At 36.6% G+C, this 17,917-nt stretch overlaps 1 protein-coding gene across 5 annotated transcripts in view; it reads left to right on the top strand.

Annotated features, from left to right (window-relative positions):
* The window catches only part of LOC135686323 (bridge-like lipid transfer protein family member 1), a 48,401-nt gene that overhangs the window by 359 nt on the left and 30,125 nt on the right, over nt 1-17,917 (top strand). For 4 of the 5 annotated variants that reach the window (XM_089108754.1, XM_089108756.1, XM_089108755.1 and 1 more), the window contains exons 2-19: nt 5,701-5,999; nt 6,162-6,240; nt 8,146-8,237; nt 9,063-9,129; nt 9,325-9,432; nt 9,881-9,956; nt 10,276-10,362; nt 11,417-11,520; nt 11,777-11,856; nt 11,967-12,081; nt 12,292-12,448; nt 12,758-12,928; nt 13,251-13,368; nt 13,593-13,745; nt 13,931-14,511; nt 16,743-16,925; nt 17,065-17,202; nt 17,558-17,734. In XM_089108754.1, coding sequence (XP_088964880.1) covers nt 5,717-5,999; nt 6,162-6,240; nt 8,146-8,237; nt 9,063-9,129; nt 9,325-9,432; nt 9,881-9,956; nt 10,276-10,362; nt 11,417-11,520; nt 11,777-11,856; nt 11,967-12,081; nt 12,292-12,448; nt 12,758-12,928; nt 13,251-13,368; nt 13,593-13,745; nt 13,931-14,511; nt 16,743-16,925; nt 17,065-17,202; nt 17,558-17,734 — 2,769 coding nt within the window. In that variant the 5' untranslated portion in view covers nt 5,701-5,716. Of the gene's footprint in view, nt 1-2,199; nt 2,391-5,700; nt 6,000-6,161; nt 6,241-8,145; nt 8,238-9,062; nt 9,130-9,324; nt 9,433-9,880; nt 9,957-10,275; nt 10,363-11,416; nt 11,521-11,776; nt 11,857-11,966; nt 12,082-12,291; nt 12,449-12,757; nt 12,929-13,250; nt 13,369-13,592; nt 13,746-13,930; nt 14,512-16,742; nt 16,926-17,064; nt 17,203-17,557; nt 17,735-17,917 lie in introns of all 5 variants that reach the window. The other variant, XM_089108753.1, reaches the window with a different exon arrangement.

Below are 17,917 nucleotides of genomic sequence, written 5' to 3'. Positions count from 1 at the left end.
TTTTTCAGTGGAAAGTCAGATCAGCTAAAATATTGCGATATTTTTTAATCAAATTCTCTGAATTTTTGCAAAAGTAAATTCAAGAAATTTCGAGATACTAAGAATATGGCGGAGATTACCGATATTTTCGTTGAAGTTGTATGTATGTATGCATGTATGTATGTATGTATGTATGCAGTACACTCCCCTCCCAAAAGTATTCGGTGGGGCAAAATTTTGCGCCTAATTCTTACAAATGCCATGTTAGTGAAAAAGTAAGATCAAATTTTGGTGGCAAAATAAAACGCTGGCGTCAGGAAATAAGCAAAATAAATATGTAAACAAGCAACAATTTTGTTTGGAGAAAGTTTACTGGGATAATGCAAGTTTACTGGGATATTCATCACAAAATATGGATGAAGCTAAGCAAATGGTCATAAAGTTTTTACGCCAGGCAGGTCATTCATATAATGAAATTGCACAGCAAGTGGGCTACATGAAGTCTACTACCTAAAGAATTTGCAACTTATGTAAAAAAGCAGTTTACTGGAGAAAAAGTTGAGAACAGGCAGGAGAAAAAAGTTTTCTTATAGGAACAAAGAATTATAGCAGGGTTTGCAAAGAAACTTGTTTGTCAATTTTAAAAGAGTAAGAATAGCGAGTAACTTTTGAAGTTTTGTGACCAAAATTGGCTCAAAAACTAAATTAAGCATACTTTATTGAAATATGGAATTATAAATTGTGTCCTAAGAGGAAAACTTGATTTTTCAGCAAATATTCACACTCACAGGCAAAACAGAGTTAAAGTTATAAAGAAATGACATGTTGCCGACCAGGGCAATAATATCAAGTGTAGATTTAGTTCAAAAATAACTCTGAAGCCTTCTCAATTTGAAAAAAACAACTGGAAAAGGAAATAATCATAACTTCTTTCAGCCAAATGTAAGAAAATGGAGGAATTTCAGTGATGGGCTAGGGTTAATAATAATAATAAATTTCAACAATTACAAAATTGCTGTTATCAATGTTTGTCCTGTAAAAAGAAAGGTGCTTAAAAAGAAGATATATAAATATGTTACAACCTGCAGGTCTCAAAAAATCAATTTTGTAGTATATAAATTTAAAATCTTATGTATAAATTGTGTTCATAATTTTCATAAAATCAGATGCATTGTCAGACGTCCTTGCACTCAGTGGTAGCTCATTAAAAGTCTTTACACCCATGTAATAGAAACCTTTTCTCGCGTATTCAGTTCTTATCCGTGGAAGACATACACTACAATGATTGTTCCTTGTGTTCTTGCAATGTTCTTGACAAATAAAGTATTGGTTTAAAGCATGACAGACATTGTTCTGCAGGACATTGTATACTAGCACGCAGGCTCTCTTTTTTACTGCATTTATTGTTGATATAACTTCACATCTTAGGCCTAATGGTGTTGCCATCTTGTTCTTCCAGAGTATTTTTTGAACGCCGCATATTATGTTGCCATCTTCCAAAAAAACCCCAAAAGTGCCAGAAAAATTTTTATAATTTATTAATTATATGAATCAGCTTTTTTTCTTTAATCGAGACAATTCTCCATGTCACACAACTATGGATAAAAACGATGTTTCTGCTGCCAGCTGAATCCTCACTCTTCCAGGGCCTTCTCAAAATCCAGACCCAAAAGTAATTTAAAATGCTATGGCTTCTCTGGTTTTTGATAAAAGATTCACCTAAGAAAGATCCTCAGAAGATCTAGCAGCAATTAGTTGATAAAACCTTTGACATTTGTTAAACATTTGACTATCTTTTCATATCTAGCTACTCTCTGAAGCTTGTCTGTTTTACAATGAAAACTCTAGGGCTTTCCTGTTTAGCACATCAATTAAAACAAGCCAGTTTCCAGACTCTTGTAAAGTGGCTACAGTAGCACCAATTTTTAAGGTCTAAGATAGGCCAAAAAATCCAACTATCACCCAATATCAGTCCTACTTGTCATCCTAAGGCAAGTTTCTGATCAGCTGTACTACTTTATGACAACAAGCAATAGCTGTACTACTGAAAATACTAGCAATAGGTACAGATGGTTGATTGTGGGAGGTTTGTGGGACTTGTATTCATTGATTTCAAAAAGGCTTTTGACACTATAGACCATGAAATTCTCTGCCAAAAGCTTGCACATAATAGTATTAGACACTGGGAACTTTCCTGATTCAAATCATATACCTTTTTAGCTGCCACCAGCTCTGTCAGGTCAATGGAATTCTGGAACAGTGGACATATGACAATGATCTCCACAGGCCATCCAAAATTTTGTTGTGTCCTTGTATGCTGATGATGTCAAATTGTGCTACTTACTCTCTGACATCACTCAGCTGAGTGAAGCTACACATATTTGTTTATAAGAAACTAAGGCCTGGTGGTGGTAGGTAGTTACTTAAATTTTCTGGCCATTTTGCTATCAAAAGTTTCTGACATGTTTCTCAAATTTTTCAGGTAATGAATTTTTTAACATGCTTCCAAGGTAAAGTAAATAGTTCACTCATATTCAAAGATAAACTAACAAAACTGATCAAGGAATTTTGTTTTCCTAAAATGACTAACTCTGTTTAGATCTGTAAACAGTTAAGCTCATTGAACTTCATCAATGTCAAGTTGAAGTCAAAACAAATTTTTAAATGTAAACTTCTTGAGTGTGCAATTACTGAGAATGAATGCAAACTGCATTTCAAGTGAAGTATTGCAATATACAGTGATGCTCAATGTCGAGACTGTTTCAAAAAATTCGAAAAAACTCGGAAAATTAAAACTGAAAATTATAAAAGTTTTTCAGCTTTTTTCAAATTTGGTAGGGTTGTTTCTCAACTTTTGAAAAATTGAGCCTACCATTTCTGATAACCTGTTTCTTAAATATGAAAAAAATGAGTGTATAAATAGTGACCTTATAAAATTTGGACACTAGGATGTAGAGCAACAAACTTACCTTTAATGTTGCAAAAACTCATTCCATGCTCCTACTACTAAACAAAAACATAAAATTCTCCAAGGTCAAAATGACAATTTGCATATTAAAATTTATAACAATGATATTGATAAAGTCAGTAATTCAAAGTAACTTGGTGAACAGATTGACAGCTCTCTTGACAGGAAAGAGAATAATAGGGCTGATTTCATTGACGTCTCCATAGCTATCCAGGTTTTGAAACTCTTTCCTACCAAAGGAAATCTTTGAGGCCATTTACACAGGTGGAGTCCATCTTCTGATGTTGCCACTCTGTTTGGGGCTGTTTGGCTCAGTGGAAATTAACCAGGTACCAAACTCAAATATTGAGCTGCTATGATTATAACAAACAGCAGTTTTGATGCCCTTGCAGGCAACTTATTATCCAAGAGCTTGGATGGAAAACCACTGCTTGATTAATAGGTTGTGAAACTATATCGATGGTTTTTAATCCTTGCATGAGTTGACTCTAGAATACTTGCGTGACCTTTTCATCCGTAATTCACAGAATTCCACACAGTGTCTGTAATGCAATGATAGACCTGTGGTAGCCGAGAAAACACTTGGCAGATGAAACAAAACTTATAGCCTCACATCTGGATCTAAGCAGATAATTTTCGAAAAATCAGGCCTTGTTTTTGAAAAAATGAATAATTTTGTGCTTTAGCCTGTCTTAAAGGTGATGTACCTGATGCCTGTAGGTATTGTAATGGAATTTGAGCAGTCTTCATTGTCTTCTTCATTCCATCTAATCATCTTGTGGTCCTTCAACGATTATGATGTAGCTTGACGTAGTACACTGTCTCTAACTTGAATTTAAGAATGTAGCTCTTCATTCTTTATCCTTTCTGAGATTGGGTCCAGGGGCATAACTTGGCCAATAGGTTTGGGGGGGGGGGTGAAAAGGGTTTCTGCCCTGCAAAACTGAGTGGTGCCCTGCAGACCTTGTAGCAACGGTTTGTCTATAGGTTACTAGTGAAAGCTTTTCCAGTGCACACTGGTCTTTACCAAGGACAAACTTCTAAGCAATAAAAACAAACTTGAAACTTCATTGCCTATGAAATATCTATTTCTCTACGTGAGCGTAAATTGTTTTTATATATTCACTTCACTTAATGTTGGTTTGCAAAATCAAGCTAAAAAACAGCTAATTGGGGGGGGGGGGAGTGGTACATGATGTAGACAGTGCAACGAAATTTAGCCCAGTGGGGCTAAGAATCAAGTTTAGTGAGATAGGAGGACCCACCATGGTTGGGTGCGACGTGAAGAAAATTTTTGAAATTATACCTTGTGAAAGGGCTAAAAAGCATCTTTCAGACAAAAATTTAGCAAAATACTATTGTGCTAAAAGAACTGATTGTTTATTGAAAATATTATTGTTTATTGGGAAAAATAGGTAGGGGGATGTCATGCTAAAACTCTAGTATTAGACGCTGAGGAAGGAAAGGAACGGCAACCTTTCGTTTCAGATTGCACGTAGTTGTGAATGACAGAGAAAGATGTTGTTTTGATTGGGGGAATTTTATTTCCTGAACAGAAATGTGCAGTTTCTTGTATCGAGAAGGCCATGTTTACACATCCAAAATTAAAACATTGCAATGATACAGAAAGTGATTTACTGAATTAATGCAAATAAAAGAAAAATAATAAAAATATACGTGAAAAAGTTAGCAATTAGATGAAACAAAATCGGTATCTTAACGATTTATTATGTTTTTTAGTTCCTGCACTGTTAAAAAGTAATAGAAACAATTATAAGTGAGGGCCTTCAGCCTCTTATTCCCCTCCAGATCTTGACCAAAGTGAGGGCCTTCAGCCTCTTATTCCCCTCCAGTGACGCCGTGCTTGTCATGAAAATAATTTACAACTTAAATTAATTTGCATGGACTCAACCTTGCCCTCATAAACATATGCATCAATCATTGCATCCATTGGCTATGACTTTCGGTAAGAAATGCTTTCGCATTGCAAATAACGGAGCTTTTCCTTACATACCTGTTCCGTTCTCTAAAATGCATAACGGAGCATTTCCTTACATACCTGTTTCGTTCTCTAAAATGCATAACGGAGCATTTCCTTACATACCTGTTTCGTTCTCTAAAATGCATAACGGAGCTTTTCCTTACATACCTGTTCCGTTCTTGGCGCCCTGCAAAATCTTCGATTGCCCTGCGAAATCGACTATTTTTTGGATTGGGGGGGTGCTACACCCCCCCACACCCCCCCGGTAGTTTCGCCCCTGATTGGGTCGCTTGACATTCTAGGCTGTTTTCCATGTTGTTTTTTTCAAGGGTTATCCCTCTTTGTTTTGATTTAGTTGGCAATATAATGAAATATAGCAAAACCGAAAAAACTTAACATTTGTCTTTTCTTTCCGTCCATTCCTACAAACTATCTGAATGAACCCCTCTACAGAGCTTACGATTTTCCAAATGAGGATCTCTCTTCTGGTTAGAGGAGGTGCTCGTTTAAGCCAGGTGCTCATTGAATTTTTTGGCAATCTGAAGGGCGCTTATTCGAGCGGGCACTCATTTAGATCAGGCGCTCTTTCAGATTATTACAGTATACTTGAAAAAATATTGATTACATTATGATTTTATTAACTTCTCACCAGAAATAATATCTCGTGAAAGCATCAGCACACTTGAAAATACACCAAATTATCGCTTACACTATTGATATTTGTTTTGTTTGTCACGATCCACTTGCTGTCATTTTGTTCTTTTTTATACAGGATACACAACCACACAATGCATGGTTGGCTGGTTTTTATCATCCTGCTCAACACTGGCATTGCCATTCTTGGTCAAAATGCAGTGAACCAAACAGCAAAGAATAATGCTACATCATCTGAATCTAAAAATCCACTTGACCTGGCCAATAATCCAGCACTTGTTGCTGTTCTATTTGCGTCGCTGTGTGCAAGTGTCTGGCTGTTGTACATCACCTTCTTTAATACAAGACTTTTTGGGATAATACTAACAAAAATAATTAACAGATTTGTCATCCAGGATGATTCTTATTTTCAAGTAGGCATGTACCTTTTTATTATCAGTTTCACTGCTAAATTAACTTTGCTTTTACTAGGTCTTGAAATAAACAGCTATTGTATGTAAAATAAAATTGCATGTTTAATCACAAGATGCTATACATTTATTGTTATTTCATGTTTTATAGTGATATTTTTATTTACAGGGTCATTCTCAGTATCATTGTTGAGTGGAAAATTTATGTTCCGTGATGTAAAGTACATTACAAAAGATTACAGTGTGAGGTAATGAGATTATTGCCAATGCTTATTTGATTTTGCTCAAATTTCCTCGTAATTTAGCACCAAAAGTGCACCATTGTAACAATTATCTAGCAGGTATGACTCTAAAACAGGGGTGGCGCTAGAAGCTAAACCACGATATGCCGACAATGTTGGAAAAATTAAAATGCCGATGACTATAAAAATGGTTGCCGACATATTTCATGAACTCCCCTTTACAGTATCTTCAAATCTAAAAATATTTTGAAAATGAATGAAAAAAATATATTGATCCGTCAATCAAATCGTGAATGCCTTCTTTTTTGAGAAGATCGAAGACAACGTAAAAGTCAAGAATCTTGCCCGCTTTGACAGAATATAATGGAAACATCTTGTTGACAGTAAAAAAGGCTACGCATTTAATAGTTATCACAAGCCGTGGGGCAAGACATCAAAAAAGGTTTCCCAGAAAATTTTGCGACCACACCCTTTAGTTTGGCTGTAAATACATTCCAGAAAATTTCTTGGAGCCATCTTTTTCCAATTGTTTGAAATATTTCACTCTTCCTAATTTCATTTTTATGCTACGAAAAGTTGTAATTTTTCTATGTTTGAATAATTTTGTTTATGCTTGAATAATTACATTCTTAAAAATTGAATTCATTACTTTAAAAGGCCCCATAGAGCCTTGAAGCCCTAGGGAATTTTTCCCGTTTGCCCCCTTGCTTCCCTCTTTGCGGCCCTGGTTATTTGATGCTTCTCAGATTCCTAATAAACCACGGAGCTGGGCAACAGATTTTGATAGAAACTTTACTCAAAAGGACATTTTATAAAAACAAGAGCCTCCAAATTTGTTATTTTTAATTGATTAAAATTGGTCAAGTTGACACTGAATTTTTCAAACTTTGTTCGCAATTTGTGCCTGAGCACTCCCTTTAAGCACAATATTTAGCAATTGCACTGCTTACACCCTTATGATCTAAACAATCCAGCCTCATAGCTCTAATGGTTTTAATCGTTTTACTGAAAGTCCAAAAGCCCGCCTGAACTTCAATTTAATGGTTCTTATAACAAAAGTAAATTCCTCACTTGACAGTTTCAAAGTGCCGACAGCTTTTTTTCTTTTCCTATATTGGGCTGCCGACGGGGTGTCATTGCGAACTTTTTGGAAGGCAGCTGCCCCCCCCCCCCCCATGACACCACATAGCGCCATCCCTGATCTAGAACAGACCTGGGCATCTTACGGCCCGCAGGCCACTTCTGGCTCTTTGGACGTTTCTGTCCAGGTGACACGAGTGTGTAGTCAATCAGACCATGAACTTTTGTAGGAGTATTTATCAACTTGACCTTCATCGCAATTTCATATGTTTATAAAAATCTTTATGTTTTATCTATATATTTCTGATTATCAGTAGCAAATATAGTATAATTTATTCCTTTTTTCATTGGGAGAAAATGAGCATCATGCGGAATAAAGTTATGTTCAGCCCTCCAACACAGTTCAGGTTTATCATATGGCCCCTTGTTAAATTAATTGCCCACCTGTTCTAGAAAATCATTTGACAGGTGTAATACATCCGCGATCATCGCAGAGCACTGTCTGCGGTCGTCGGAGACAAATTAGGCGATAGCTCTCAAGGAATAAACAGAATTCGATTTTCCTGATCCTGACAGACTGTCTGCAATAAAAAAGTTTATGAAAACAACCCATCGGCGACTGTCTGCGGTGATATCTGAAAGTTCATTTGCAGATTTCGCGCTACTCTGCTTTGCTTGTTCCAAATGGCTACTACGAAGTTACATGATGACTGTCATCGTCGGCGATCAAACCAGAACATCGTCTGCGTCATCGCCGGTAAACGATTCACCATATGACAACCAGCCTTTTTCAGACTATTTAATTTTTCTTATTTTATTTTCTTCTGGCAGGGTGGTTGATGGGTTTGCCATTTTTGGATGGTGGCTACGTTTTACACCAAAGGAAATTGGCAGCTATCATGGTTTAGAAAAGCATCCTAGTGGTATTACTCTTTTTAATATTATAGCTGTATTATTAGTCAAAAGCTTATAGTGCAAATTATATAATGCTTTATCCTTCGATTTACTGTTTCTCGAGTCTGCCCCAGTTTGGACCATATCTTAGCCCCAAAGTGCCATTATTGAATGTTTCCCGTACATTAAATTTCTACATCTTGGTATATTGAAGTAAATGTTCCTTAATTCTAACTGCTTTGTTAGTCTTTCAAAAGAATATTGGATAAGCTTTTGGGCTAAAACCTTTTGGAACTAGCGCATAAGTATTGCACTTGTTTGTTCAATAAATTCTGGTAGGTGATCGCATTAACCTAATTTTTACATTTTCTTTTATCTTTGGTCGGTTATAGGACATCATCATTAATATATGATGGTTATTGAATTTCATGGCCAGTTACCGTGATTACTTTATATTTCTCTTTATTATCATCACAACAACTATCCTTGTAGTGTTGAATTTCCATCATTTCGTTTATAAATCATTTGGTGAATCGTTGGCTACTTGTAGCTGATAGTCCTGTGCGCAAATAGATAAACTACTTGTCAACTACAGGCACGTTCACAAGTTACGATGATTGCAAACAGAAAGCAAAAGCTATATTACATACACCCCATTTCGGTGTTTTTTCTTTGTTTATTTATGTACAGTAACAACTGTGAATAAGTTATATATGTGGTAAAATTCTTACTGATTAATCTTATGGGTAAAGCATTCCTTGCTAAAGAATTATCGCAGAAATAGAGGATGTGTTTAACTAGCCTTTGTATTGTTAGGATTTTTTTAACATTCAACGTGGTTTTTTTCTCTTTAGACGAGAAACATCCAATGAGCAGACTGGTCGTTAATCTTAATGGGTTAGAAGCGCATCTTTACAACAGGTATTCTTTATCTTCAATAAAAACCTATTTGGTATATTCAACCCAATATTTTTCTTCACTCATTGCAACTACGCCATTGCAGGAGAGCATGTTTTAGCAACGCTTGCAAACACTTGACTTTGATGATGGTAGCTTATTATGGTGAGATAGGTAGCTCTACAAATACACTTTGGAATTTTCTTTCCTTCGCCCCAGATCAAGTCTGTACGACCGACTCCATGAAGTATTTAAGAATGAAAGGTATGGTGACGCAAGGAAATCTACTGCTGGCGTTGATGCAGAGGCCGTAGCAGACAGTTCATGGTGTGTATAATAAAATATTGATATAATGATTGCTTTATTTAGGTTGGCTTCTCGTCTAGCTAATTTATTTGCTAACGTTGATGATAACTAACTTACAAGGATAAATCTATCAACAAAGAGGATATCAACACAATCATAAAAACCCTAAATTGCAAAACCCTAAATTGCAAAACCCTAAATTGCAAAACCCTAAATTGCAAAACCCTAAATTGCAAAACCCTAAATTGTATCGTGTTGCTTCGTTGCTTCATTTCTTTTTTGTAAGTGTTAGTGTTTCAAATTCAAATAGGCCAAATGTCTCCAAATATAAATAAATACTTTTTACTCATGCAAAATTGATAGAATCTAGTAGATGGCTTATTCGGCGTCTCTTTCTTCTGGCATACATACTATATCATGTGAATATTGATGCTGTATTGTTATTTGGGAATTTCTTTTCTGCACACAGTGAGCAAACATCAACCGGAAAGAGCGCATCCCAGTGGATGGATCTAATTCCAACTATCAAATGCAACGTAAACTCGGTACGATGTCTTTTTAAGAAGGACTGTTCTTTGCTCGCCGCAGTTTTATTTACATTTACATTTAGAAATTTATTTTCAGCTTATTCATCATTAAGTGGTCTTTGCGGAAGTGGTCATAATCTTGGTTTTGGGGAGGGTGTAGCTGAAGCTAGTTGCCAAATTAATAAATTTTTGGTTGGCACCCTGTTGCTCTTTTGTTGTTTCTGCAGTGCATAGTTTGTTTATATTTGGCTAAAAATAATGTGTATGCACGTGCATATGCCTCCCTTTGTTTCAAATACCATAGCTTTTGAATAATTTTCATCTGCAATTTTTCTAGGGTAAGATTGCTCTTGGTAACAAACTTGTGGAAACCACTTTTTGGATTCACTGCAACAATGCAGAGGCCATTTATCATACATCCTCAGTAAGTTTGGTCAGCGTAATTTGGTATATGAACGGTGTAATGGATCGGTAGAATTTTATGTAATGCGGGTTCTTCTTCGAATATCGTGAGCATGGTAGAAAGCTTACGTAATTAGCGCTGAAAGCTTACGTCGCTCAAAAGTAGAGCGAAAATAGCCTAGGAGACTCCCTGTGTGTGCATCGTTTTTATGTAGAAATTGCCTAAAAGAATTTGGCATCAGCTGGCACCATTTTAAGGTACGAAATATTTGATTTAATAACGAAACAGAAGCGACAATGTTACGCAATTCTCAAGAAGGCAACTAAAAAAGAATATCAAGAGATGACATGCTTAGTTTAGGTAATAAACTTTTTAACCCAAAACATTTCTTTTTCGTAACTTACAATAAACCATTTAATGTATGATCTCACTTTGAAAGTTACTCCAACCTCGCTGTACGCTTTTTTTTATCTGAGAGCTGTGATAAAGCTTTTCCAGCATACTTTTGAACCTAATACAATTATTGATATACATTTTTTTTGCTTATCAATTTTTTATGCTGATTTGAGGGTTTAAGATTTCGCAGAAAATCTTTCCGAGTGAAATTTTTCACTTTTTAGCGGATCACGACCATATCCCTAATAAAACATTTCACTTTTGGTCATCATTTAATCCAAATCTAATTAAAAAACTCTTTCAAAAAGGGTTTTGCAAAAAATGAATAAAGGACACTTTCTATAAACCAATGTTATGACCTGGAAAATTGTCCCTGAGCAGAACCAAAAAAAAATCTTTAGAACTTTTTTGCTGTCCATATTTTAACGAACGTCTGAATAAATAGGTCGTTTTAACATCATTAATATAAGTGAGGGTGATATGTGGGGCTTATTGCATCTATAAATAATCAAGGTATGACCCAAACTCTAAACCGAGAAAGTACCCCAAGCACCCTTATCTCAAATGTACCAGAGTACCCCGACACCCCTCTGTGCTGCCTGCGATTCTGATATGCCTTTTTCAACTCATTGATTGCTTTCTCGGAATACTTTAGTATTAATTTGAACTGTTTTAACAGGCTGCTTCAGCTGTCGACGAATTCACTCATGTTGTCAAAGGGAAGTGTGAGGATGTCAGAGTTATGTTATCTCCGAGTCCCGGATTCACAGGAAAAAAATCTCAGTAAGCCTCTCTGTATTCAAATCATTTTCAAATTACTATATTCATAATGAATCTTGTTCAATATCTTTATCTACTCTGTACTTTATCAATATCTACTGTACCTTTAATTATCATTGCTCTGTTCAATCATGAATTGTAAATCCTTGCTTTGTAAATCCTTACTGTCAGATCTCACTTTTCATTTTTTTATTTTTATTATCAGTTCTTAGTTTTTTATTGTGATTTTAAATTTTACCATCAAAATTTTGCTCGACAGGCCCCCGCGATTCATGGGAGAGGGTTTCGTCATTTTGCAATCTGGCGAAATCGATTATACTTACTTTCAAGATGTCCCAGGTCGGTTGTTTTCATTTTCTACTAATCTTTTTTTGTTAGATTTATTGGTAAGTCTACAAAGCATAACTTTATAGCCATTCAGATTTTGAATCTCTGTATTTTCTTTGTAGGAATTATCCCTGAAGACTGTCAAAGGGCACCTGAATCAGATCCTGTATGGAGTCTCAGTCTCATATTCAATAAATCTACTACAATCACCTATGGCCCTTGGGCAGATAAGCAGCGGTAAAGTTCCTCTAAAGTATAGCAATTGGGCTTCATTAGCTACAAATCAATAACAAACTTTTAATTTTGAGAACATTCTATCAGTGAATCAAATGATTATTCAGCGATCAGTCGTATCCTAATTTAATATTGTCTTTCGGTGCTAGTTCAGATCTTTGAAATATTTCTTTGTATCTTGGATTACTCACATAAAGAATATAAATTTTGCAGTGAGATGTTGCAGAAAATGTTTCTACCTCAAGATTACCAAGAAATTCAGGCAGCTAGGCCAGTCCTGCCTGGTGAAAGACGCATTCACACTGGGTTTGACTTCAAATCAAAGTTCCAAGCTCCTGTTGCCATGGATATTCTGTTTTCAAAGAATGATGTAAGAATTTGCTATCTTACAATAGACGAAGGCCTTGGTTACCCCAAAGTCAGCACTTGTTGCAGTTCTTATCTCTTGGTTCTGCAGTTGACGTGTACTGGTGTTTTAGCACTCCTTATTAGAGGGACAAGCATTAACCATCGTTGCAAAATAAGAATTGCGAAAAGGATTTTTCTTCACATTTTCTTCTTTTGCATTTATGGGAGGATTTCTCAATATCTGGTGGCATCCCTTAATTTGTACTTGTGCTGTGTCCAGTTGCTTGTTTCATCTTTGTTTGATCGGCGCCTCATTAATATTCTTCCCTAGGAACTATCAGCATTGCATGTGAGTGCAGGACAAGGCTCATCCATCCATTTCTTCATGCCATGGGCTGTCAATGAGTTTGGTTATACCTCTACGCTTTTTCTTCAACTCCAGAAACTCGATTTAACGACCAGTTTGGACTTTAGAAAGTTGCTGGAATGTGAGACAATGGAGGCTAGTACCTTGTTATTTTATTGATTACTGTTGGCTTTTACTAAACATCAATGTATTTTATTGAACTGTTTAAAATTTTTTTAGGGTTTTCGCTTCTAACCTTTTTTCAAAATTTTGTGGTTTCTGCGGGTATTGAATTGATTTCTCATCTAAGCTATCACGAATTTTAAGATACTGCACGTTTTGTTGTTGCCTAGGCTTTATTGAAAAAATCGATACGGGTGTTATCTGCTTCGTGTTCATCTATGCATTTGTTACCCAGTTTATTTTCAATTTTTGTTTCAAGTATTGTGTATATCTTGAACTATTTATCTAATTTCAGGCTGAAGTGATAATGACAGTGCCGAGAGTATGGAATCAGTTCCAGCATTGGTCTTGCGAGTTTATGCTAAGTGAAACAACAATGTACTTTGTATATCAGCACACTCTCTTCATCCAAGGTTCGTCTTATACCAGTGCAGTCTGTCCTTCTACTTCGGACATTTTTGTAAGCTAACATATTTTACTGTGCTGGAACCAATGGAGCTTTGTAACACTGTACAGTCGAACAACTTGCTACATGAAGCTATACTTTGTTGTATAACTTTTCAATTTGGTTCTTCCTTTCCATATTTTTGCGTGTTGTTAAGGCGGATGTTTCATTTCCATTTCATTTTGCTGGCAGACCTTCTCAACGACTGGGCAAGCACAACCCCAGGAGACGTGGCATTCTTTACGCCTTACGAATGGGAATTCAAGTTCCACTTTCGCAATTATGAATTGATCTGTTTTGTCAATGAGCACAATTGGATTGATTGCAACAATGACATTGAAAACAGTAAGTGACATATTGTTGGTTCAGTGGCATCATTTGCAATGGAGTTGAGTTGTATGTTACGGGAGAAAATTTCAAATGTTTAGTTGATAGAGAAATGAAAGTGAATTTGATGTATGTTCATATATATTTTCTTTGTTCGTGTTAAAAGCATTCATATTGAGACGAAATAATTATTTTTATTGTAGATCAGCTTGCCTTCTGCGGAGAAGCTATCGAAATCTCATTCCTGTTGCCATTTACCAAGTTTTTACCTGAAGTTGAGGAAATCAAATTTTTTTGCCGCGCGGAGTCCTTAGTGCTACGAATGTTCATGGCTGAATCAAACACGCTGCGCCACAGCGTCCTATCGCTCATTCGCAGCAGTGACCACTACGATTCTTCTAATCTTTCACGTATAAACAGCATCATATCAGATACAGATGACCAGACTGACCGACCGGATACTAGAGGCGCTCAGGATGCCAAATCTTCAACAAATCTTGATGACTTGCTCTGCAAAGGCTGGCGAAGAAAAACAGAGGCCGAACTAGGTTGGCTAGATGTCTGTTCTGCCCCCGTTTTGGTTCTCAATATATTTTACAAGTTTCATCCGATTCATGTCACAAATGACCACATTGACGAAATTAATAGGAGGCTTGGCATCGATTACAGTGAAAAAGAGGTTGCAGGCCTGGAGCCAGACTTGCTCACAGTTGAACTTGAGGCTGGACCACTTGCAATTAAATTGCTAGGGTCGCTATTCAGACAGTTTATTTTTGGATTCAAGGTATTTCTTTTTGACTGCAAAGCGTTTGTGGTTTATTTCTAAAAGATACTATTGTTTTAAACCTCATAACTAAGAAAATTGTCCTCTTGTTGAATTGTTCCAATTTTAGTTTCCATGTGGCACTCTGTTGTCGTTAGAAGTCCCAGTCTGTTTCACGGGGGGAATTTCGAAACACACTTTTCTCATAACCACACATTTATCTTTATTCTTCATTTTCCAAAAAGCCTTACTTTGTGTCTTTTCGCTCATAGACTCCTCATTGCCCGCTCTTTTCTCCCGATCAGTTCATCTAATCTATAAATTTGTCTCCAAAACCTGTAGCATGTAAATTACAAAGCTGTAGCATGTAAATTACAATATTTCTTCGGGGTCTTGTCTCGAGACCATATTATCACAAAGCCCTCATCACAAAGAAGTCCTCAATCTTTTCCCCTAAGTGCAAACATATTGTCAACAGTTTTTTCTTTTTGCTAAAAGCTTTCCTTGCAGTCCCTGTTATTATTTTTAACTTTTTCTTGCTCCTTCCATTTTACGTTCATTATTATTATTTATCAATATAATCTCTCTGCTTAAAAAACCATTTATCAAATAGATAACTTATTAACAATACGTGTTAAAATTGCTGCTGTGCCAAGGGGTCTTGTTTAGGTTTTGTACGTTTAAAGGTTCAAAAGATATTCTTTTAACCTCGTTTTGAAACGAGCAATTTATTCTTTCTCTCGAATACTATCAGGGATAATGCTCTAGTTTTTTACACCAGAGAAGTAGAAACTTCGTTTTGCATATTCTAACCGTACTTTAGGAGATTTTCAAATGTCTACAATTCCTTATCCTATACTATAAAATCTAGGATCCTTCAGTGAACCTATAACGAAGATTGTCGGGACAGAGGTCATGCAAGTTTTGTATGTTATGTCTCTTTGGTCGAAGTAAAGCAAAGCCTTAACTGTGAGCCAATAACAAATCCACCCGTCCTTGTACTCCACACTCTTTATAAGCTTCTTTGCCCTTGTTTGCAATCGTTGCAGTTGGGCTTGGGAAAAGTGCTCCAGGCAAAATTGTCATAGCGAAGATGGCTTTCAAAGAGAGCTTTGTAGACCTGGCCAAGTTTCCTTTGCGAAAGGACATTTTTCAGTTTCCTCGAGGAGCTTAAGCCCCTTTTCAGTTTAATTTTTATTGTTTTATACTTCTCTTTCCATTGAAGGCTTTGGATGATGGTAATTTCTGAATATTTTGTCTTGTCGACCCTTTTGATTACTTCATTATTGAGGACAAGATCTGGCAAGTCATCGCCTGTCTTGATAAGCTGTCACCTGTGGCCTTTAGCCATGTATTTGCTTTTGCTGGCATTCATACTATCTTTATCTTTCACGGACCTCTGTAATCCAAGGAGCAGGATTACTTGCTACCTATCCACGTTTAAGTGGTGCATACATCTCTAGAAGAGACGTTATGACACGTTTGAAAACGGACGCCATGAGACTCGGGTCACCGTTGGTCAGCGCGATAACCTCTTTCCAGTCAATGGCTGCCAACTCGTTTAGTAAAGACTCTTTATGATGGTTTCTAAGGCTACGCGTTTCGACGAGTTTTGCTTGCTTTTCTTTAAGTTGTTTTGCATTAACAGTACTGTCCATTGTATCATTTTCTCTTTCAAAAATCCCTCAGCATAAACAGTGAAAATCAACGAAAACAGGGGGCAACCTTGTCGTACATCATCAGCTTCTCATAAAGTTACCCTTCCTTATTAACCTGTGAAATTATCTCTGTTTTCTTCATATCACCATTGTCTAATTCATTTTTATGCCATTTGCGAGTTTTCTTTATGTATTCTTGTTGTCCCTTTAAAATGCCAACTGTTTTCCTTTTTTGTGCTGTTCAGTCTTCTCTTGCGTCTTGTCAGTCTGAAGAAAAAAAGTATTCTAAGAAGTATTTTATAGCCAAATAGTCACACGTACCGAAAAACAATGTGAGATGGCCCCTTATCCCACACTGAGGTAGCATTGCATACAGAAGTTCTTTTCTGTAATTATTAGTAATCTTTGCTCAATATCCAAGCATTATTCGCAGTCTTTAGGCTCTTTTATATAAAAAATTAACTTGTTAGCTGAGCGCGAATGCAAACCAGTAGGTCTCTGACATATATTTTCGTTGCTGTAAGCAACAAATGTTAGCGAAATTTGCTTTTAAATCGTTGCATTGCATTTAAGATCTTTTTCATCCCTGCATAGGAGAATTACTTCGGTGTGTCCCAACAGCCAACAGAATTTGATGCCGTAAGAGACAGTAAGAATCCGATAAAGGATATCCTGCCTGATGTGGAAGCCACAGATCTGAAAGATGCTAGACACTACAGACCAATGCATGCCCATGTAACGGTGGTGCTTTTGGATATCAAGGCAGAATTGACTAAAGTATGACATAAATCCATGACATAAACGACCCAAGCTTGTCCTGCTGCTTTCACTTCTATATCTTTATTTGTTTAGTCATTTATTAGTTAGCAGAAAATTCCTTTTGTTTTTAATCATAAACGTGTCTTGCTTCCTGTAGCACTGTTCTCCAGGTGAACCCCCGTCTCCAGTCATGAGCGTTGAAAGGCTAACCTTCGAAATGAATAAAACGTACAGGGAGACCATGATGCAGCTGATAATATCGCCTGCTACCATTACAGTCAAAGATAGACTTAAGGTAAATATCTTGACGCCATAATGGTACCACTGTGCAACTAGCTATGAGAGTTTTTGTCTTTCGTCACCGTAGTTTACAAATGTAGAAATTTAGATTTAGAAAATGTTTTTTAAGCGCAGGATTTTCATCAATTTTATCTACTGATTGCGTTTCCTTGTGTTTCCCGGCGTAACAAGAGATATAACTTGCAATGCGATCCTTTCGATTTCCGACTGTTGAATTCTTAGCCTTCATCTAAAATATTAAATGCTTTTATCTGTCCTACTCTTAGAAAATCAATTAACTTAAGCCAAATTTGCGCGATGTGTTTCTTATTTCTATGTTCGATGATGACGAGTTAACAATCCTTTTTCAGCGTTCTTCCGAAAACAGCCATTTGTCGCGGGGATTTTTATCTTTATCTGGTCTGCAGTTTCGTGGCGATGCTTTCTTCTCAGATAAAGAAATTCCACGTGGATACGACACAATCGAATATGCATGGCAGTTGGAGCTTCAGTGCGGGGAAGTCGGTGGCAAACTCACCCTTCTGCAAGTAAGTAAGGCCTGGTTCAAACGTCGCGCTTCTCATGTGCCGAACCTAACTCGAGAATTAAGTACATGAGGGGCGCGACGTTTGAATCAATTTGGTACGGCAGTTTTAGTTAGGAGCGGCAAACTAGTTTGGATCGGCAGAGCTTGCCGAGCTGCACGACTCAAGCACGGCACGGTTTCAAGC

This window comes from Rhopilema esculentum, chromosome 6 (assembly GCF_057945365.1).
Source record: "Rhopilema esculentum isolate cy_ngs chromosome 6, ASM5794536v1, whole genome shotgun sequence".
NCBI lineage: Eukaryota > Metazoa > Cnidaria > Scyphozoa > Rhizostomeae > Rhizostomatidae > Rhopilema > Rhopilema esculentum.
The sequence above is the reverse complement of the archived record's forward strand: the minus strand, read 5'-3'. Positions and strand labels throughout refer to the sequence as shown.